Source organism: Solea solea, chromosome 2 (assembly GCF_958295425.1).
Source record: "Solea solea chromosome 2, fSolSol10.1, whole genome shotgun sequence".
In the NCBI taxonomy this organism is placed as follows: domain Eukaryota; kingdom Metazoa; phylum Chordata; class Actinopteri; order Pleuronectiformes; family Soleidae; genus Solea; species Solea solea.
Window position 1 is genome coordinate 21,385,960 of NC_081135.1, and position 23,127 is coordinate 21,409,086.

At 40.7% G+C, this 23,127-nt stretch overlaps 2 protein-coding genes across 3 annotated transcripts; both read left to right on the top strand.

Moving 5' to 3' along the window:
* Positions 1-247: 247 nt before the first annotated feature.
* On the top strand, positions 248-4,374 carry cnga4 (cyclic nucleotide gated channel subunit alpha 4). The gene is made up of 7 exons (XM_058614671.1): positions 248-759; positions 1,072-1,173; positions 1,399-1,505; positions 1,671-2,254; positions 2,394-2,639; positions 2,777-2,942; positions 3,110-4,374. Exons 1-7 carry the CDS (start codon positions 611-613, stop codon positions 3,898-3,900), a joined length of 2,145 nt encoding a protein of 714 aa, XP_058470654.1. The 5' UTR covers positions 248-610; the 3' UTR covers positions 3,901-4,374.
* A 237-nt stretch (positions 4,375-4,611) lies between these two features.
* Positions 4,612-22,764, top strand: trappc10 (trafficking protein particle complex subunit 10). Of its 2 annotated transcripts, none has more exons than XM_058622309.1 (23): positions 4,612-4,772; positions 6,479-6,560; positions 8,150-8,285; positions 9,936-10,135; positions 10,636-10,831; positions 10,957-11,068; positions 11,177-11,424; positions 11,595-11,741; positions 12,036-12,150; positions 13,330-13,406; positions 13,626-13,717; positions 14,308-14,448; positions 14,725-14,834; positions 15,073-15,605; positions 15,776-15,917; positions 16,183-16,341; positions 16,705-16,934; positions 17,070-17,170; positions 18,290-18,413; positions 18,851-19,015; positions 19,192-19,372; positions 20,083-20,277; positions 21,219-22,764. In XM_058622309.1, exons 1-23 carry the CDS (start codon positions 4,712-4,714, stop codon positions 21,464-21,466), a joined length of 3,795 nt encoding a protein of 1,264 aa, XP_058478292.1. In that variant the 5' UTR covers positions 4,612-4,711; the 3' UTR covers positions 21,467-22,764. The 2 variants fall into 2 exon arrangements, with proteins under 2 accessions (XP_058478292.1, XP_058478293.1); XM_058622310.1 differs by having other exon boundaries at positions 14,725-14,828.
* Positions 22,765-23,127: the final 363 nt, after the last annotated feature.

Consider the following 23,127-nt stretch of genomic DNA (forward strand, 5'->3'; position numbering starts at 1 on the left):
GACGTAGTTTTTGGTCAGTAAGCCATAGACTTACAACAAATGATGGATATTCTGACCAGGGGCATTGAAAAGAAAAGGCATGGGGCCCTGAGCTGTGGGGTACCCCCAAGGTTGTGGGCACGTTAATATTAGTTGACACACTTGCACTGCAACTGGGAACTGCATCCTCACTCTGTGTTTTGGTTGCTTTTGGAATTTTAGAAATAAAGAAATACAGAATTAGTTTTTGTGCTACTGGTTTCCCTACGTCGGTTTTATGTTAACTAAATTGTTATGTACATGTAGTAAACTTTATTTTTTCTTGAGAGTGACATATAAAGACACATATCTATTGCTTGTGCTCTATATTTTAATGATAAGACCTCTGGTTTTCTAGAGGATTAGAAGCATTCCCAGAGGACACATGATGACTGTTGTGCTTTCCTTCCATAGAGACCAGTGTCACCAGGCAGTGTACAGATAGACCCGGTTTGTTGTGAGGTGAACCACACAGTGCTGCCTGCCTAATGCAACTCATCCAGTTTGTTTGATTTATTGACTGAGAAATTGTGACGCTCATGCAGAGGGTAGCAAGGTTAAGAGCAAAGAAATATGTGCTAAACTTTGGAAAATGGATAAAACAGGTGATGTTCATGTAAAAGGTAACCAATGGCAGAGACTCCTCAGGTGGCATCGGGGACAGAAAGCTAATGAGGAAGGAGAAGATGGGGCCAAGGATGAAGGCAGGCGTAATATCATTCTGGATCTGAAGAGAATCAAGTGAGTAATGAACTCCTGAGGTTTGGTGTATGGACCGATTTCAATCTTCAAATTAATGTTTGTAGTTCAGCTAAAAAAAATGACACACACACATACTTTGAATTTTCACAATTTGCACAACGTTCATTACTTTTGACTTAAATCAAAGGAAATATTCAAATAAATGTTTACTACACAGTTTTGATACCACAGTTTTTATAATGAGAGATGTAAAAACATTCACTTAGTTTATCCCACTGAGACAAATGTGGATGTGCAAAATCAAATGTTCTTTTCATTTCTGTGTCCTTTCTTTCATCATTTTCTTTTCAGTTGGAAAGACTGGGTGGTTGATCCCGCAGAACAATTTTATTATGTGTGGCTACAGGTCATGATCCTCCCAATTGTCTACAACTGGGTGATTATCATTTTGAGGTACAACCATGAAATATATTGTGTGTATTGTGTGTACATATGTACAGTGGGTACAGTAGATATACTGTGTATATATATATATATATATATACATATATACAGTATGTATATGTATTTATATATTTACTTGACACACACACATATAATATTATATAATGTATATAATTACCATTTTACTTGAAATAATACAATTTTCCTTGAGACGCTGTCTTTCTGTTTTCTCAGGACATGTTTCACTACTATTGCACTGAGCTACCTGCCTGTGTGGCTTACACTGGACTATCTGTCAGACCTCATGTATTTGCTTGACATGATCATCACTGTTCACACAGGTAAAAACAAAAAAATGTTGTTGGTTTAATTGAGTGTCTGAAATGGAACACAACTCTATAAACTTTAACTTCACTCACAACAGTTATGAAAGAAAAGACGATAAAGTTCAAGCCGATTTAAAATTATGAAGTGCACTTTTTTAAGCTTTGCACTTCCTTCTCCAGGTTACTTGGAACAGGGCATCCTGATCAAAGATCTAAGTCAACTGAAGAAGCACTACCTGCACTCTAAACATTTCTTAAGAGACCTAGTTTCCCTGCTCCCAACTGACTTCTTCTACTTTGTCTTTGGCATCCAAACTCCATTGGTGAGGATCAATCGCCTTCTGCGTTTGCCACGGCTTAGTGAGGCCTTGGACCGAATGGAGACAAGAACCTCATACCCCAACACTTTTCGCATCACCAAGCTCATGATCTACATCTTTGTGTTGATCCATTGGAATGCCTGTCTTTACTTTGCACTCTCCAACTACATCGGCTTTGGAAGTGATCGTTGGGTCTATCCAAACATCACCAACCCAGTGTTTGCCTCCATGCGCCGTCAGTACTTTTACTGCTTCTGGTTTTCTGCCCAGATTTTCACCACCGTAGGGGACACCCCCCTACCAAAAAGGGCAGAGGAGCAGTTGTTTATGATTGCAGACTTGCTCATTGCTGTGCTAGTATTTGCATCCATTGTTGGGAATGTTGGGAATGTCATCTCAAGCTTAAGAGACCGTGACAATGTCTTTTTTCCAAACCATGAGCTGGTAAGTTGGAAAGCTATCAAATCCTCTTGTAATATTAGACAAAATAAACTAAAAGATGAATTTCATATGCCTTAATGTTTGATTTCATACCAGTTGTACTCACAATTGTAGAAAATAAACATTTTCTTTTTTCATTTAGGTGAAGGCATACTTACGTAGCCATCACATTAGTAAGGAGCTTCGGCAGCGAATTGATGACTGGTACCAGCACCTTCACATCAACAAGAAGATCATGCGAGAGAATGAAATCCTGGAACAGCTGCCCTTACACCTGAGGACAGAGATCGCTGTCAGTGTCCACCTACCCATACTCTCCAAAGTCACCATCTTCCAGAACTGTGAGAAAAGTTTGCTGGAGGAGCTGGTGCTTAAGCTAACACCTCAGGTCAGGGAAAGAAGGTCATATGGCAGACATTGGGAGAATTCACCTAAATTCGGCCATGTTGCCTTGCTGGTACATCACAAGTTTTCACCAGAAAGAATTGTTTCAGGATGAAAATGTTTCTTGTGTCTCTCTTGCAGGTATTTAGTCCTGGGGAGTATGTCTGCAGGAAAGGAGATGTGGGCCATGAAATGTATATCATCAAAGAGGGAAAACTAGCAGTTGTGGCAGATGATGGGGTCACAGAGTTTGCTGTGCTGAGTGATGGGAATTTCTTTGGGGAAATTAGTATCCTCAACATCAAAGGTAACTCAAGTAGCAAGTACAATACAGTATACTTTGCACATATTTCAACAACATACACATTTATGTAGGTAAATAAACTCAGAGGAGAGTGTTTAATTGCTGAGAATATATTTAGTGATAATATTTAGAATACTGATGTAATTAAACAGCTACACTTTCTTTTTTAGGTAACAGGTCTGGCAATCGTCGCACTGCTAATATTCGAAGCATTGGCCACTCTGACCTGTTTAGCTTGTCTAAAGAAGATCTCACAGATGTATTATCTGAGTTCCCTGCCGCCAAACATCACCTGGAGGAGAAAGGCAGGCAGATCCTCATCAAGATGGGAATGTTAGAGGAGAGTGGGGAGGGAGAGCCAAAGGAGGAAGAGAAAGTCGAAACCAAGATAAAAAGGCTTGAGACCAACCTGGAGGTCTTGCAAACAAAACTAGCTCGACTTATGATGGAACTAGAGTCGAGCAATCGCAAGATGCAGGCCAGGGTAGAGCAGCTGGAGTGTGAGGCTGCAACCCTGAAAACTCAGCTACCAGAAGATGGGGAAGGAGAGACTGCAGATGGAAGAGGTGAGGGAGTTGGAGGAGAGGTTCAATGGGAGAGAGAAGAGGCAGAGGGTGAGGAAGAGGAGGGTTCTGATGCAAAGGTGAAAAAAGTAGGACAGGGAGAAAATAGTAATGATATTACCAAGGAGGGAGATGGAGAGAGCACTAAAAGCACAAAAGAAGATGTTGAGAGGACGATTGAGGTAGATAAATCTGCTCTGAAGGACCAGCATGACCAGGAAAATGAAAAAGGGATGGATGGAGACAAAAACCAAGAAAAAGACGAAAGGCCTGGGAAAGGAGATGGAGCTGAGATTGAATCTGAAGACAAGACAGATGAGAAATTTAGAGAAAGAAAATCTGAAGAGGGGAGTGAAAAGGGTGAAGAAGAAAAAAAGGGGAATGGAGCTGCACAATGAAGAGCAGAAAAACATGAATTATTATTAACATGATGAAAAAACGGTTTTCTTTGTGTTCTCCAGTTCCCCCCCACAATCAAAAAACATGCAGATTTTGGTATTGGGCAAATTGGACACTCTGAATTGACCGTAAGTGTGAGAGTGGATGGTTGTTTGTCTGTATGTGGCCCTGTCCAGGGTGTACCCCACCTTTTGCCCTATGTCAGCTGGATTTGGCAACAACACACACCACAACCCTCACGTGGAGGATGAAGCGGTAGAAGATGGATGGATGAATGTTGAAAAAACATCTCAGTCACATAATATGTAACACAACTATGTCTCACTAGATGGCAGCATTGTACCAAAAGTGTAGAGAAAATGTATATCATCAACAACGAAAACGGCCCGTATTGCAAATAGAGATGATGTACAAATATTTTTTATGAAATTTGTTGACGCACAAAGAAAATAAAACGCAATAATTTGTGTTTACACTTTGTCTTGTGAGTGGTTTTGTTGCTGAATGGGACTTTAATTAGGTACATTTATTTTATAAATATTTGAATACATAGATTTTTCTTGATCCATGCACACTTTTATAGGACTTGTAATTGAGATTTTCTTTTTTACATTTTTTTTTTACTCAAATTAAACGTCTCGTTTAAAAAAAGCACAGGTCGGCCCTTTAATGACGCAAATTTTACGCACTTCCCGGAAGTGCAGTGGGGACATAGGCCCCATCGATTCAACACAACTGCACACATAAGCACTTACTAATAATAAAGCTCTGTTTGAATGTCATTTTCATGGAGTCCTACCGCTAACACACATGGAGGTCCAAGAGGAAAAACCAATCATCTATACTATGGAAAACAAGCCGATTGTGACATGTGAGTGTTTTTGAAAAGGAGACGTTCCGTCTTATTTTTTCTGGTCTTGACAGTTAGCCTGTTAGCTACAGTCATTAGCTCGTTTAAGCTAAGCTACCAGGATCACCTTTATTAACCAGCCTGAGTGCATTGCGTGTGTGTTTATCGATTTGTCGCTGAGATTCCACTTGTCACTGCCGTAATGATTGCACATGCTCATACTTAATCGCTGTCTATGTAGTTTAAATGAAAAGCGGCGTTGCTCACAGTTAGCTAGTGGCTTTATTAATCAACAGGCCGAGCTAACGACATAACGTCATGACTAGTTGCTGCAGTTGTGTGAATTATTTCACCTCGTTCCCCACTGGACAGTCACCGTTTCCAACAGCAGTCACCACAAGATATTCGTTGCGGTGGGATCGGTTTTCCATTCACAAATCCCCTGGCGTCTATAAGAGGCTTGTTAGAGAGAGGTTATTTTAGGAGGCTACTCGTGTACTGGGTGACAGCTTCACCTCACGACGCGGACTGCTCCATTTTTAGGACAGAAAGGTTTTCACGGATCCAGTATAGGCGAGGATCTTAGAACGTGGTAGTCAGAATATGAAAGGAAATTATATGTGTGATGTTAAACCAGTTTTGGTACATTCAAAGTCACAGGTTGCTTCCTGAGGGCATTATTTGTTGTCTTATTTCGGGTGTATACTCGGTGGCCACTTTTTAAAGGTATCATGTGCAGGTAATAAAGTGTCCGGTGTGGTCTTGCTGTGGCCAACCTATCCGCTTACCGCCACCTGGTACACAAGATGGACTGACTCTGATGAGCTTGTGAAATAAGCTATATAAAGCTAATATCCAATCATGTTTATAGCACACACCTGCCAGTAAATTAATGAACTATACATAGTTAAAGAAAAGAATAAATGTGTACATGCTGCAAATCCCTGACACATACGCTATGTACCAGGTCATTCAACATAACAGAGCAGATGAGGAGCCAGAGAGCAGTACAGGGCATTGACACATACAAGCTCTGGACTCAGGTTGCTTGCTGTGCTCTAACACATTTCCTGATACAGTTTATCTACCCACAGTCAGAACATGGGCCTTTCTGCATTGAGTTTGCGTGTTCTCCTGTGTGTGTGTGTGTGGGTTTTCTCCAGGTGCTCTGGTTTCCTCCCACAGTCCAAAAACATGCAGATTTTGGGATTAGGCAATTGGACTCTAAATTGACTGTAGGTGTGAATGTGAAAGTGAATGGTTGTTTGTCTCCGTGTGGCCCTGTGAGGGACTGGCGACCTGTCTAGGGTGTACCCCACCTTTTGCCCTATGTCAGCTGGGATTGGCACCAGCGCACCAGCGACTCTCATGTGGAGAATAAAGTGGTAGAAGATGAGTGAGTGAGTTTATTTGCCCAGTGATGCCATGCAGTAAATCCCTCTAAGATCACTGTTGCTTTGAAACACATCTATGTTGAGTTAGGAATCATCAACATGTAAGTGAGTGCAAAGGACTTGTTTTTTTTACAAATTTTACAGGAAATCCTAAATTGAAATCTGCCTTTGTGTTTTATATTTTACTAAATGTTTTGCCAGTTTCCTATACATTTTTATTTACTATTACAGTTGTTATAAATTGTAAAGTTTTTTCACCCTGAAGCATTGCATTGAAGTCAGTGCAAGTGATGGCTCCAGTTGTGACCTTAGTTGTTTGGTGTCCTCCCTCAGGTGCTGGAGACCAGGGCTTGTTTACATCTCTCTATACATCATTGGCCCAACAACTTCCCAGGGAGCCAATGGAATGGAGGAGGTGAGTACTGCATTTTGGGAAAAAAAAATTGGTATTAAATATCATTGTGAGGCTTGTTATTTTTTTGTTGTCGGCACTACATCGGAGAGTTCCTGTCATTTCTGTTATACATTTCATAAGCTTGAACCTTTTTCTCTTACACATTAAAGCTCCAGCGTGTAACGCCTGTCCGATATGTCACTACTCCCCCAACGTGTAGTGTATAGAACAAGCAGTGAATCAAAGACACTAAACGTGTTGTTGTGATAGCTTCTCAGCAGTTGGGGTCTAAAGCTTGAAAACATGCTGCTGCTTTGTGGCACGCACACACACATAGAGGCTGTCTGCACAATTCAGGACTATGAGGGTTAGGAGGAAACTTTTCGTCCAAAGAGGTGGGCAGTAACATTTATCAATGCTCAGGTGAGCCTAGACAACTCTAGGTAAATATTCCAACCATTCGCTGCCATCTTGCTAGCTCACTTTATCAGTGTGCTACTGATAAAAACAGATTGGCTTAATCAGCTTTGTGTGAACTCATTTTTACAGTGGTTTGAATGTGAAGGACCTTTGTTTATATTTAAAAGTTATGCAGAACAGCTTTAATGTCGGTTTGTTTTTCTAAAGTGTGATCCAGGGTTTAACATCATTATTCATATTTTTTTTTACCTTTTACATAGTCACCATAGCCACCATAGTAAATGCAAAACATTACATCCATGAATCATTTATTGACATTTATTAGGCAGCAGTGAGTGCGGAATGTAGATGTATATAAAACTCTTCATTGACTTTTATAGTTTGGAGTTTTAATAGTTGAAGTGCACCAGGTCAGAGATGTGCATCACTTTACTCTCCCATTTACTTTCTCATAGAGACATTTAATCTTGGGGTGGGAGTGCCTGTGATTCTGGATGACTTATTCTCATTCATATTGTTGTGACATGTCGCCATGCATAATGTTAGGATGTTTTTATGATGGTTAAATAAAAATGGAAGAGGAGGTATTGCCTCACCTTGAATTTTATGAACTGAAACGGGAAGTCCTGTTGGGTTTTGTTGTGTGTACATTGATATTCCATGTAAGGTTATTACTTACTGTATGAGTGCCATAAAAACTTGAACGAATGAACGAATGAATGAATGAATGAATGAATGATGAAGGTCACCAGTGATGACTATCAGAGTTTTTGAGATTGTTGACCTTGACCAGGCTAAATGCATTTGTGCACTGTTTTGTTCTATATTGTAATGAACACAGCAGCAGGGGGTTCTTGTACTAAAGGTTATTGCCACTGTTTTGCAGAGACAGCTGGAAAACATAGCAGCTGATATCGTTTCACAGAAACAAGGGATGTAATGGAAATGGAAATTGGAAATACTGCAAAAGTTTGTCTCGTGTAATACCCTGATTAATAGCACTGTCCTGTCTGTAGTAGTTGGATTTGATCAAGGACAACATTGGTAAAGAAGATTATAGCAATAAACCAGAGCTTGCTTATACAATTTTAAAGCAGCCTCAGTTCAGCCTCAGGTCAGTTTCATGTTTATTTGAGTATTAAACTGCATTAATCCTATAACTCATGTAAATTGATTCATTTTCTGTACAGGACGTATGGCCGTGCCCCAAAAATGATCCACCTTGAAGCTAATTTTGTCCAGTTTAAAGAGGAGCTCCTCCCCAAGGAGGGCAACAAGGCTCTCCTCACCTTCCCTTTCCTCCATATCTACTGGACTGACTGCTGTGTGAGTCACAGCGCACACGCACACACAGACACGCACACACACACACGCATACATACACACAGCACTGAGGTTTTGCATTGTGCAATGTCAGCCTATGTTGAGACATAAAGGAGGCCACCTGTAAGGCAACTCAAAGCTTCACAGCCATCCCACTTGATCAGATGGAATAAAAGGCATTAATGCATTCTCTGATGACTGTTGATGCCTCAGTTTTTCAGCAACACAGTTGTGCATGTTTATCATACATTGTTAAGGAACAGGGTTGCATTATACCCCTATACCCTCTTTCATTAGGCGATGTAGGAAGGAGGAATGCTTATGGCAGCTACAGACATGAAGCCAAAATACAGCTTTAGTGTGTTATTGTTTGACAGAATGGCATTCTTGTCATAACTGCTTACTGCTATCTAACAAAGACGACTGCTCTGTTTGCTTTTAATGTCAGTCACTTAACTGTGTTGCTTAACTGTTAAGCTAAGACGCCTCAAATTTGAAGACAAATCATAGAGAATGTTGATTAAAACATATACTGTACAGTAGGAACGCAGAGAAGAATTGAGTCAGCTTATTACTGGTTTCTTAAATTTTTGGCAACTATATGAAAATTGGGAAGTTGCTCTGCTAAGCACTGTTGCTTCACTGCAGGAATGTATCGGGTTTGAACCCGAGTCCATCCCAGGTCCTTTCTCTTTTCAGTTTGCATATTCGCTTTGTGTATGTGTGGGATTTCTGCGGGTGCTCCAATTGCCTCCTACTATCCAAACATTTTTTAGTGTAATGCTCCTGTCAGTGTCCCTGACTAAGGCACTGATGTTCAATCTGGTGTTGGTCCCTGGGCGCTGCTCAGTTGCTGACACTGCAACTAGTTCTTATAGGATTCCGAGTAGAGCATGATTAAAATGCAAAAATAAAAAACTTACCTTTGGAAGCTGCAAGAAAAGAGTCTTGATCAAGTGTATTTAGTCCAATGTTTAGTATTTGTAGGATAGGTAAAGCCTGCTTTTCTACCTTCTTAGAATAGATTGGTGTTTGTGTTTTTGTATCGGGTAAAATAGGCCACAGGTATGCAAAATTTCAAGATATGCAAGTTCATTGAGTTAAGATAATGTTGACTCTGTGTTTTTAGGAGGTCAGTTTTTGTCATGAAAAATGTTTGCTTTGTGTTAATAAAGGGAACGTAGAATGCAAATATCCTTGCATTATCGATTGTGGAAGTTTACGTTTTAAAAGCAGAGAGGAGAAAAATGAGATAGGAAGCAGGAACCTGCTGCTGCTGCTGACCGAGCTGATGGTCAGATTAAGGAAGTACTGTCATTATTATGACATTTCCTAAAGATTATTGTACCAACTAGACTCACTTACCCTTTTTTAAATAATTCATATGTAACCTCTGCATTAAACTCTAGCAACCAACTATAAAACAACTATAAAATGTATAAACCGAGGAAGGGGACAGAAATGATATGCCCATTATCTCTTAAAGGTGTAAAGATGAAGTTACACAATAATGCACAATAAGTTCAAAATGACATTCCATTCCTGACAGTTTAAACCACAATTATCATTGTATACCTAAAACGTTTATTGAGAGACATGTTAATTTTTTTAAGAGGTACATTTCATTTAAATGTTCTTTTTGTTGGCTTGCAGGATACAGAGGTGTATAAGAGCACAGTAAAGGAGGACATGATGCGCTGGCAGAACAGCCTGCGGTCCCACAGCTCACCAGACTGGGTCATCATTGTTGTGGAGACCAATGATACGAAGAAAAAGAACAAGACCAACATCCTGCCTCGGTCATCCATTGTGGACAAGATCCGGAGTGATTTTTGCAACAAACAGAACGACAGGTGAAGAGAATCTGCAGAAAAAGTGTATTGAATTAAAATTGACAGAAGACATCAAAAGTGGTGGTCTGACTTCCTTAAACAGGTTGGTCAGTCCCCACTTCCTGCTGTGGCCACAGTAATTGTAGATAGTGGTAGTGGTTGTGGTTGTTCTCCTCTTTTACAGTGTTATTTATTATCATATGCGACACTAACATAAATGTATATATGTATAATCACAAATCTAATAATCCTGTAAATGATCAAAACAAGGTTAATATTCTCAGTTTTTTTGCTTCTTGAATGCAATTGTTTCCTTCTAGAATTTGAATATTTGGATTAGTCGGACAAATAAAGAATTAATAAAATAGAAAATGTCTAAAAAATATTTAAGATTTTCAAAATTACAACATTTATTTATTACCTCCTTTATCACAGCAGAATATATAGTATTAGCTGAATATCAGAAACTATGTTGAATAAACCTTTTCTGTGTAAATGATGCCTTTTCTTCTTTGGTGCAGGTGTGTGGTGCTGTCCGATCCTCTCAAGGACTCATCTCGGTCTCAGGAATCCTGGAATTCTTTATTACTCAAACTGCGAACTCTCCTCCTCATGTCCTTCACCAAGAACCTCGGCCGCTTTGAAGATGACATGCGAACTCTCCGAGAGAAGCGCACCCAGCCTGGCTGGAGCTTCTGTGAATACTTCATGGTCCAGGTATAAGCCTTGGGAGAACAAGAATGGACTTGCACACTTTGATTTGGATTCCCATAATCCTAACAAAATCAGAATCCACACATTAATATCTGATGTTGTCTTGTACTGTGTTTGTGTATGCGCAGGAAGAGCTGGCCTTTGTTTTCGAGATGTTGCAGCAGTTTGAAGATGCTTTGGTCCAGTATGATGAACTTGATGCTCTTTTTACCCAATATGTTCTCAACTTTGGAGCAGGAGGTATGTATCCACTTCTGTGGTTGGTTTCCCATAGCAGTCCATTACAGTAACATTAAAGTGAGGATTTTTTTGCATACATGGTCTGACTTGTTGTGTATCTATCCACAGATACAGCTAACTGGCTCGGCTCATTCTGTGCTCCGGTGCGTAACTGGAGTGGCTTGCTACTTCGGCGGCCCATCGACATGGAGAAGAGGGATGGGATCCAGCGAGGGGAGGCCAGCTTGTTGGATTTAAGGAGCTACCTCTTTTCCCGCCAATGCACCTTACTCATCTTTCTCCAGAGGCCCTGGGAGGTCACACAGAGAGCACTGGACCTGCTGCACAACTGTGTCCAGGAGCTACGCCTGCTTGAAGTAAATTGAAACCTACCTTTATTACATATATACATGCATGTGTGGGAGAGATATGCAAAATATTCACAGTACTTACTTTATTAACAGTGTTAAGAGTCCAGTTTGAGGTCTTGACCTGAAAATGTCATTCCATATTAAACTGGATGCTGTTGCACTTTTTTGTTGCCAAGGTGTCTGTGCTGGAGGGGGCACTGGACTGCTGGGTGTTCCTCAGCTGCTTGGAGGTTTTGCACAGGATTGAGGGCTGTTGTGATCAGGCCCAGTTAGCTTCAAACTGCTCCCATACTGTTGGACTCTGGGCATACGCAACTGACAAGGTATCAAAATATTTATTCATATGAAGCTATTCCTCCCTTGACTCTTGTGGCTTCCAGACTGTGTCATTCTAGACAGCAGGTTAATTTGAGACATGTTTCATCATCTTCTTGCCTCACACTGTTAGTTTGATAATATGATCTTACCATTTACCATTTTGGTCATTAATTTGTAATTAATGACGTTAACTTTGACTGAGGATGTTTGTTAAAAATGTGTTAATTTTTCATTCATTTATTCATTATAAGAGCAAGTACTAAATATTTTATAAAATGGTTTTTCCCCTTGTGTGTCAGCTGAAGTCCCTTGGGGAACTCTGTGGCCTGGTGTCAGAGAAGGGACCCACATCTGAGGACCTGAACAGGACAGTAGATCTACTGGCTGGACTGGGAGATGAGAGACCTGAGACTGGTGAGTTTCAAGATTCTCTCGTTACAAGAAAACATGTTTGATGGTGCTCACAATCTATTTGGAAGTAAACAAGTACTCCCAAATGTTCCCAGTCTTTGTTGTAATATGGTGCCCTGGTGGACCAATGTGAGGGTCAGCCATATGTAATTGTCTGTAGCCTGTAGTTGTTAACACTGTTTCCCACAATGATGGCCTTACTTAGCCCTGATTTAGCTCTGATTAGCAGTTTAGCTCATTCACTCTGACAAGCAGAACTTGTCGGCACACCAATTGTTGCCATTCCATTCATTTAGTTTTTTCAACTAAGGTTGAACTTCAACTGAGATTACCACTTAAAGAGGCCATCGCATGGTACTATCTCGCATATAAGTGAGATAGTGGAGGTGTACTTACAAACATGATGTAATTTTTATGGTCAAAATCCTCCTAGTCGCCGCAAACGAGCCGATGTAAATGTCTCATCACTGACGCTCTCGTCACCCGCGCTGTTTCAGACCAAAACCACACCCGCAGAACACGGACTGTCTTGTGATTGGCAAGCCAAATGAGAGCTCTCCCACTGTCTTGTGATTGACCAGTTACCTTGAAGTGACGCAATTGGCACGTCAGCTCTCAGACCCGCAGCTCCCCTCTGGAAAGGCGGATGCACCGCTTAATTATCAAAATTAAGTAATGCCGTCGTCATGACCCCTCGCCGTAATCCCTTACGCATTTGATCCGGAGTCTGACCCAGAGTCAGAAGACACTGTGACAAGTGAACCACCTCCATCGCAAAGACACCTGTAGCTTGGATAACGTTGTGGTTACCAAGATGATAAACACACATACATGCAAATGAAACACGAGCGAACGCGTGTAGCTTAGCCTGTAGCGCTTCATAGACGAGGTAATGATAGCAGATACACACCCAAACGCAGCGTTATTGGCACTTCCGGGCTATGGCCTCTTTAAAACCTTTATATGATTCAAAGTCCAGTTCTGGTGGAAAATATGTATACACTGTTAGTTTATGCAGATTAAATGCAGCTTGTAACAGCAGACGCACAGCAATGCAGCAGTCTGTGTGTGTGAGTGCCATTAGGGTTTGGTTTGCCTTTTAAATGTCACTTATGTGAGTCTAATTTGAATAATTATAAACCGTGTATTTCTAATGTCTAAGTCTCATGTCTTCCTCCACAGTCAGCAGTTTGCAGAGCCCTTACAAAAAGCTGAAAGAAGCTTTGTCGTCTGTTGAAGCTTTTGAAAGACACTATCTTGTAAGTCAAATACTTGCCACCATTTTATTTTTTATGTCGGTACTCAGCATAGCATGACATTAACGGACATTCTTTGAATTCCAATATTATTCATGCCATGATGTCCTGGAAACTCTAAAGCAGTTGATCTTATTATGTCTGTCCCCTGTTGTTCTCTTCTCCCTCACCCTCTGCCTCCATCACCATGTTGTTGGCCTCCTTTTCATCATCTTTCTGCAGGAACTGTCTCATGCTGCTATGGAGATGTACACGGCCATTGGGCGGCTAAGGTCTGCCAGACTGGTGGGGAAAAGCCTGGCTGAGTTTTACATGTAAGGAAGGTTACAGCAATTCAGTGACTGTAATGGTGTCATAATTGCCATGAAAGTAGTGCACATCCGAAAGGGTTTATTTGGTTATTTTCGCTGAGCAAGGTCTATAAAGTGCAGCAATTCAGTACTTGCAAACACCCATACATTCCATGAGAAATGTCTAAGGCAGAATAGAACACTTATTTCATATGAGTGGTGTGCTAAAACTTTTATTATGAATATGAAGCTGTAAAAGTCCAGCTGAGACATCATAAATGGCATATAGCCAAAACAAAGAATGTAGAAGTGTGATGATGCTTCAACAAATAGTAGATGTAGTTTATTATTGTGAAATTGTGGTTTCAATGTCCAATGTTATGTTGTTAATATATTATACATTTACAAATATTTAATTGTTATTATTATTATAATAATAATTGTCATGTACATGGGGCATAGCATTCATCTTAGTTTTTATCTCTGTGTTTATTGCTTTAAAATGCCTAAAAGATTGTGTGTTGCCCAGAAAAGAGCTTGTATTTGTCTTTCTAGCTTTAATCAAAGTTGATGAATTTCTGTGTGTGTGTGTGTGTGTGTGTGTGTATGTGTAGGAGAAAGGGGGACCCTGAGCGAGCAGAAACCCTCTTACAGGAAGCGCTGAAGTCATATGTATCGGAGGGCTGGAGCCTCCCTGTCACTCACACCAGGAAACAGATTGCTGAGTGTCAGAAACTGCTGGGAAGAACTGAAGAGTATCTTTTACAGCACCAGTGTCAGCATAATTTTCCAGTGGCTATCTAAGGGCAAATATGTCCACTTATCTGTGCTGCAGAGACTCGATTACTAGAGGGAATAATCATCGTCTGGGCAGCAAAATTGTTCTGTATGGCTTTTTATTTGTATACCAGAAAAATGCAATGAATTTTGAGTTCGTCTTGGTTTATTTTTAAGCAGACTATAACCAGATGCTAACTGATTCTTGGGCTGGTGCACCTTTGGTGTTTGGTTTCCTTTACAACCCACCACAGTTACCTGCAGACCAGTGCCTTGTTGGCAGGTGATGTGAATCTGACCACCGAGGAGAGGAAGCACTTTTGTCAGGAACTTCTGACCTTTGCTGCCAAGTCTGGAGGTCAGTGTAAGTGTACATGTTTATTATATGTTTATGTTTACCTAGAATAGAGCACCATTAGTACTATATCCTCTATATATTCTGTGACGTCAGTCTGTGATGTTCACTTTTTGTCTGTGGTCACTTCCATTCAGTTTAATAAATGTCCATTCATTTTTTTTTATAACAGATGTATAACAATTTGGAAAGAATATATTACTGTGAAGCCCTCATTTTTCTTAAATGTCATTTTCTTCCTTCACAGCCCCAAAAGTGACTCTCAGTATGGGTGTTTTTGCTCAACTCACACGACTACAGTTCCATCCAGCGACAGCCTCTGTACACTCTGGTGCCGTCTTGCAGGTGGAGCTCACCCTCCGATGTTTGATGCCCGTGTCAGTGCACATACAACAAGTAGCTGCTAGCATTCACTTTGACGTGGATCACGGGGGGACTCATGGGAGGTCCAAATCAACTCAGAGGCAAAGAAACCCAGCGACAGTAGAGTTTAACCAGGCTAACTTGTCAGCGGGTCCCCCTTCCTCTTCAGCTGCGGGTCCCTCTTTAGAAATGGATGAAATCCAGGACAGGAGTCCTTCAGACAATTCTCTCAACTCTACAGGAGTGGTGTGTAAAAACACTCACCTGCTCATGCGTCGTCATGACAGTAGCTCGCCACCAGACATGCCCAACTGTTTCAGTCCGCCTGCTGTTACCATGAAGGAAGGAGCTCAGATGCTGAAAGTGCAGGATGTAACATTAGAACCCGGGAATAACAGCATTACCTTCACAGCACCAGTAAGAGACTTTTTGTGCCTTAATAATAAAGATATTTTTTGATTAGTATAGGTTAAGGAGGAGATGTCTGTTTTTTCTTTAATGAGCATTTTACACATTGTGTTTCATTTAACTTACCTCTTATTTGACAACTTCCAACCTTTGCTCTGTCTTGCCGTTTTCTTTCTTAGAGTGGACAACCAGGTACATATACATTGCGTCAGCTGTGTGCCATTGTGGGTCAAGTGCAGCTTGTGCTGCCTCATATCTACCCATCAGTCCAATATGAAGTTTATTCTCAGGAGCCCCAGCTCACTGTGGAGCCTCTCTCAGGTCAGCTATTTATATATGATTGGTCATATTTAAGGCTTAACAAATCTGTTTTACTTGTTGGTCACAGTTTTTAAGTTTGATGGTGCTTTTTATTCATGGACTGATCACTGTAGTTGTGTTTATAAATAATTTGCGTTGCTTTAAAGAGGAGCTGTACTTGGATAAGCTAAAAAATTGTAGCTGGACAACAAACCTTGTATTGGACATTTCTCTTCTGCTGTTATTACCTCCTTGTCACTTATGTGTGTTGTTTTTCTGCCTCCAGAGCCGCTGTTAGCCGGTCTGCCTCAGATGGTGAAGTTCACCCTGTTGACGGGTCATTACGCTGTGAAGAAAGGAGACGCTCTGCAGCTCAGCAACACAGACACCATGCCTATCCTACCGTCCACCAGCTGCACCGCACGCATCACTGACCCAACCGCTGGTCAGTTCACATTTATTTGAATCTATTAATTCAATTCTTTTAAATTTCTTTAAAACTCATTTGTCTTTCATGGAGCAGTCTCATAGGTTGAGTTTGGGGGGCGACAGTGTCCCCCCAGTGGCTAAAATATATAACTACATTAAGTCTAAAAATATGTCCAATAAAAACATTTCTTGTTAATGTTTCTGTTCGACTCTATATCTCCTTTATATACATTTTAGACATTGCAATGAAAACTGCATTGCTTGCGATTAAATAATGGTTGTTGGTTATGTTTTAGTGACCTCCAAGAGATAATTTGGTGGCACATATGCGACTTTAAAGTTCTCATTACTTGTTATTCTGTTGACGTGCTGTGTTTAGAATCGGTGAGTGAAAGCGTCCTCTTCATTCAGTCGTCTGAGAAGGTGACCAGCATCAGTCTGCCCCCGACCCCTCCCTACCACACTCTGGAATTCCAGCTGGAGGTTTTGTGCATCATCCCATCTGGGACAGACGGACCTGCCAATGAGAGGCTGACCAATGGGGAGATCCGCCATCGCCCACGCAGCTACAGTCATCCTGACACGCCCATGACCGCTATTGACCAGAGGGTAAGGCCCACTTACAAATTAATTTTTCTTTTTCAGGCCATAGCCCATCGAATAATGATAATGAATTTCTTAAGAAAATATCAGATTAATCAGTAACAAAATAATTAAGATTCGTTTTTCTGTGTCTGTCTACAGATGTCTATCGACTGCCCCTGGTCAATCTACTCCACACTGTTAGCCCTCACCTTTTACATCCCCTTCAAGACCAAACACTCACTGCTCTCTGCTGGTAACAGGTGTGCTTTCCATCTCACCTACGGTCTGTATCTTCTGTATATGTCAAAAGACATCACTTTAGCATACTGTATGTATTTAATTTAGGGCTGTCAATAGATAAAAAAAAACCCGAAGTAATCTACTTTAATTGCGACTAAAAGATCACTTTTCTTCTAATGACTAAATTAATGAGTTATCAGACAGTGTGCATTTCAGACGTATCTTTCACAGAACTACACATAGATCTATGTGATTTCAAAGAGACTTAGGCCTATCAAGTGCCTACCAAGGCTCAACATGGATGCCTGCCATCCTGTATGCAACAAGAACATGTTAACATCGCAACAAAAAAAATCCACCTGAGGATGTCCTTAGAAACTCAAGACATTTACATTTGTCATGATAAAAGTGTGAGAGAGAGAGCGAGTGAGCACAAGCATAGTCAGTCACACAGGCTAGGTGTTCAAATGGAAGTCGCCGGGCAGCTGCCAGCATATTACGGCCACTATTGATGCCTAGAGTGGTTAGTTTGCCGCTTAGCTTTCCACTTGTTGGTAATGTCGAGGAATTCCTCTGCGCAGGTCTCAGCAATTAGTCGCGCATCTGTTTTTTTTGACAGTCAAGGCAAATGATCGCAACTTCCAGTCATTCTTAATGCATTGTGCCGTGACACCCAGGTAGTTGCCGGTTTAAAATAAAAAATTAAACTAATTAACTTAAAATTAAACCTTCCGCCCAACAATCCCTCACCTCTCACCTCTTCAGCTCCTATCTCTTGCTATACTATATCTCTGTCTCTCCTGTCTGAGTGACTGCAGGCAAGTGACTATTCCGTGCAGATAATTTCCAGCTTTATTCAGGTCAGCGCACACCAGAAGTAAACAAACTTGCTAACTGCGTTACATTATTTTATCGCGTTAATCTCGGCTGTATTAATCGCAGAGATTAACGCGTTATATTAGTGTTTTGTATAGGTAAACAGCAGTAATCATCCATGGGAATCATTGGAAATGTCTAACGTTACTATAAAATCTTCAAAATACAAGATATTTCATGATATTAACATAACCTTTTCTACCCTGTACATTCTGTCTACTCATACACATGTATGATCTGTATTTTTTTACCTCACCCAACAGGAAGTACATCCAGGTGTGCGTGCACAATGTGTCGGATGTGAACTTTACGCTGGCAGAAATGAGGCTGTCAGAAAAGCAGCATGCGTCACTGGAGCTGCAGTCCCTTAACGCTAAAACCCAACAGGTGAGCAGAAAAAAAAACCAACAAAACAAAAGAGAGCTTTAAGTGTTTGAACACTTTCAGAATAAATATGAGGTAGTTATTATAATGAATTAACCTCTGGGCATTGACAGAATGGTTAGGTTTATTAGTGGACAAAACTCCCTTGTTTCCTTAGCAGGGTTGAAAAGAAGGGGAAGGGTGAGGAGCTCAGATATCCACAGCAAAGTGAGAGTTTTAATGTGCAGGTACTAAGCAGAGAACAATATTATACCATATCTATCAAAACAATCTTTCAACCACATGCTTTGACATGTGATGACAGGTGTTCTACTGGAAATCTAGCAGTTGGTGTGTTATCTTGTGAAAGTTTTGCATGGTTTAGAAAACAGTTAGAAAAAAGTTTGTTAACTAACAAGCATTGCTGATTTCTGTTGTGCTTTGTTTTGCCCCGTGTGCAGCTCTTGTGCAATAAGCACAGTGTGTTCTGCTTGTGGGAGGTGAGGTGGAAGGATGACCTGCCTTCCTGTCTCCAGTGTGTTTTCTCTGCCAACTTCTCTCCACTCAAGCAAGATGTCTCCTCCTTCAAACCCTTTCACTACCAGTTTCAGTTTGAGAGAGTCACTGTAAGTCACTGTTCATTTAAATATATCTTCTTTTGCACTGAATCCCCTGGTTATTGAAGACATTTGGATTTACACAGAACAGAAACAGGATAGTGCATGTGGATAGTGAGTTTATTGCCTTAACAAGAGACACTCCCACTGTAAATATGCCCTCTCTTTGATATCATCTATCTCAGACATTGTACAGTGTGAGAGCTGAGATCCTGCCCCCTGCTGGTGAGCAACACTGTCGCTCTGGTTTCCTCTGTGGACTGGAGGTTTGTATAACACGACTGACTGAACCTGCAGAGGGAGAGCTGGCAGAGGAAAGCAAGACTGACACTGATGGTCCTAAAACCACCAAACTCATGTATGAAGGTATGTGTGCAGATGAACTTATCGTCTGTTTTCTCCAAGGACTTTTTATGTAGACATATTTGAATTTTAAACACACTTAAATTCAAATAAAAACATTTTTTGAGCCGCAAAGTATTTGTGATTATGTGATTGTTCCTCGTGAATATCACCAATATCATCTCTTAATTACAAATGTAGACATGAATGGCCTAAAAAAAACATAGTTAACCAATATATACTTTGAAAGAAATACTTAGGGTTGATCGTTGTGTTGTTTAATTGATAATCTATTGAAGAAAATTGTCACAAAAAAAAGAGCCAAATAATAACATTTTATTGACTTGGCTAATTGACTACTATGAAAAACATTAAATGAAAATCTCAATGTTTGTTATGTCAGTTTTTTACTAGATGCGCAGCTCAGGCTCATTACCTCCACCAAGGAGATGTTTCCAGCCATATCTGTGTGTTTGTTTGTATTTGTCAGCAGGATTATGCTGAAAGCACTAAGCCGATTTTCACCAGCCTTATTGGATAGATAGTCATTTTTTGCATGGATCATTTGGTTGTCAGTTTCTCAGGAATTGTTGCATCTCTTCTTCATCAATATCCACCCTTCTGCCATTCAAGTTTATGCATTTAACTTAACACCCACATTTTCTAGTAGAACTGATTGACTTTCCAGTCCATCGGCCCATTGTGACTTTGTGTGTATGTGTATGTGTTCACAGTGGCTGACAGCAGCAGTAACTGGGCTGTGTGTGGGAAGAGTTCAGGGATGGTGTCGATGCCTATTACGGCCAACGCCACACACAAGGTGCAGATTGAGGTGATGCCGCTGTTCGCAGGTCACCTTCCTTTCCCCAAAATCAAAGTGCTGAAGTACCTGCCTCACACTGCAGCCGTGGCCATTCAACCAGACCCTGGTAAGACCCTACAAATGTAAACCCACCAAATTCTGTTGATGTTTATTTCCGAATGAAGGAATGGAGACTTGAACTTCTGTCAAAGTAGTTATCATTCCACTGGTGAAATTACTAAAATGATTTGCAACACACAAGTATGACTGTAAAGAAACTGAATAAGTACGTTTCCATGGACACTTAAGTCGTCTTTTTTTTTTAGGTCTCCATTAGGCTAGGTGGTGATAGGCCCCTTTTCAGCTTGTTAGTATTGGGCCTTTTCGTGGTTGGCCTATGACATCACAGTCTGCAACAGCTTTAGTTAGCGGCTAATTGTTAGCATGTCGAGTGCTGTTGCGCATCTTTCTACATCATGTAACAAAATATCCAATTACTTAAGATGACGGAGCATGAACTTGGTCTCCTCATCAGTCCAAGAATGCACCGTTCTGCATTTTGCCATATTTTAATTTCTCTATTCTTCTGTTTACTGGGTTCTTCTGCTATTTCTGGGTCAAAGCTGGGAACTCTAGCACACGCACAGAGTGCCCAGGCTAGCTTGAGTCTGACTGAATCATGCAGTAGTAATTCCACTTCTAATCACATTATCTGGGTGTGTTTGAGAACTTGGTACAATTCCAGAGGGACAACTGTGTGTGTTTAAACTCTGGGTTTAGTTGGACTAACACAAGTTTATTTGTTCAGTTTATTCTAACATGATATAAATGTACTGAATGTGACAAGTAAAATGAGTTTAAATGGAGTGGGAAATCCCACTGGCCCCTCACAAAGCAGTACTCTGTTTTCAGTTACATCAATAATGTTGGAATTGGGGTTTGCTTACCTGTTGTGTTTTACAAAAAAAAGAATGGATTTTCTTTTTTATCATATTACACTATAAGATGTTCATCTTCTCATCCTGTGGATGGTAAATAATCTGGGTTTTTTTTTGTTGCCATCTTCAGACAGCTGCGTGGAAAATGACAGTCTTTCCCTCCTGGACAAGACGCTGGACGACCAGGCAGACACTGCGAGTATTCGCAGTAGAGGCAGCGTCCACTCTGTGGGCAGTGGTGACCAGCAGCAGAAAGGCGTGGCAATGCCACGTCTGGAGCCCTTCAACCCTGGACAAGTGTTCAACCACAGCCACGCACGACAGGTGCTGGTGCTGCCCTCCACTGACGACCACATCATGGAGGTCAACGCTACATGACCCCAGTGACAAGAGCTCCCACCCCCTTCTTAATAGGACTAAACCGAGGCCCTGGATGGACTCTGCTGAGCTTTTGCTCTGTGGCAGAACGGGTCCATGAGTCCATGTCAAAAAAAACTCTGCGGTTTGCCAGTGTGGACTCCCCCTCCCCAAGCATGAAACATTCACATCACTGGAGACATTACAGACAAGAGGCAGCGACCAGCCAGTGACATCTGCTGATAGATTTAATAAAGATTTTTTTCTTTGCCATATTTTGTACATAGGTCATTGAATGGATTTATAGTTATAAAGATGAATATATATATATATATATGAACTGATCAATCAGATTGGCACTTGCTCTGTGCTCCTCCAAGCTGAAGAATAACACTCCTGATTGTCCCATGATGCACCAAAGCCCTAGATGTGTGTACGCCTGGATGAGCTGTAACTCAAGTGCTGTAACTGACCGAGTGTTTTCCAGCTGCAAGTGCTGTTCATGTGCCTCTCATGTGGTCAGTCGTTTTATATTTGAAACCATGAGAAGTTGATTTACAAACCAGATTATCAAATCAGTTTTGGTAGAAAGATCCAGCAGTCCTCACAGATGGTGCCGTGCAGCCGATACAGGAAACATTCCCACTTACGCGTGATGAAGTAGAATATTAAGGCTGAGGTCAGACTACATAATATCAGCCTGGTAATGTATTCCATTGACTCGGTTATAAGAGCTCATAGCTAGTCTGTGGCAACCATGTAATCACCAGTACTGAAGTTGTATAAGAGAGTGAGCAGAAACTGTGTAATCTGACCCCAGTCACTAGACAAGCAGCTGCCAATATTGTGAGTCACCTGAACAGACGGGTGATAATTTGACTTTTCTTGAAACCAGAGAAAACATTTTGGTCTGTGGACTTTTACATACTCGTTGATTTTGACAGTTGTAGACGTTGTCATGCTAAGTCGCGTTGCCTCTGACAATGGTGTAAAAAAAAAAACAGTCCCCAAAACTCAAAATGCAAGTTGTGCTGTATTTGAAAATATATAAGAAATCAAATACTAGATCCACAATACATTGAACTTGCTTTGTGAGAGTTACTTGATAATTTTTAGAAGATATTTTTTTTTTCTTTTAAAGAGGGACAGAAATCAACTAATTCCCTTTTAAATATTAAACAAGTATTTAGAATTTCAAAAGCAACCTGTTTGGGATTTGGCATCCTCCCCCTAAATATAATGTAAAATGAATGAAAAGATAAGAGTTTTATTGCTGCAGGAAGAATGTTCGTCACAAATATAGAACAGTAAGATTAAGTAAATGACTTTTTTCTGTCAAAAGCAAAACGATTGATGACATGAGAGGCTCGGGCTGAGTCTAGCGAGGTGTTGCGTGTGTGTGTGTGTGTGTGTCTGTTCAGCTGTAGTTCTGTTTATGAATGTGTGAGTGAATTCAGTTTGAGACTTAAATGAAGATCATACAGTGCACATTATTGTCTATCTGTTGTCTTACCTAGCAGTGGATTGTTCATATATTGTGTCTATATTTATTCTATGCATGAGTGAAGTGTGTGTGTGTGTGTGTGTGAGTGATTGAGTGAGTGAGTGTATGTCTGTCGCCAACTCCTTTTCCGAGCTATGCACACATACCGATAGGAGTTGAATAAATGAGTGAAATAAGT

Bases quoted from the DNA above. Each gene is read 5' to 3' on its own strand.
- trappc10 (XM_058622309.1), top strand. From the start codon at position 4,712: ATGGAGGTCCAAGAGGAAAAACCAATCATCTATACTATGGAAAACAAG. The intron at 4,773-6,478 runs GTGAGTGTTTTT...GTCCTCCCTCAG, and splicing joins AAACAAGCCGATTGTGACAT to GTGCTGGAGACCAGGGCTTG. The intron at 10,832-10,956 runs GTATAAGCCTTG...GTGTATGCGCAG, and splicing joins GTGAATACTTCATGGTCCAG to GAAGAGCTGGCCTTTGTTTT.
- cnga4 (XM_058614671.1), top strand. From the start codon at position 611: ATGGATAAAACAGGTGATGTTCATGTAAAAGGTAACCAATGGCAGAGA. The intron at 760-1,071 runs GTGAGTAATGAA...TTTTCTTTTCAG, and splicing joins CTGGATCTGAAGAGAATCAA to TTGGAAAGACTGGGTGGTTG. The intron at 2,255-2,393 runs GTAAGTTGGAAA...TTTTTCATTTAG, and splicing joins TTTTTCCAAACCATGAGCTG to GTGAAGGCATACTTACGTAG.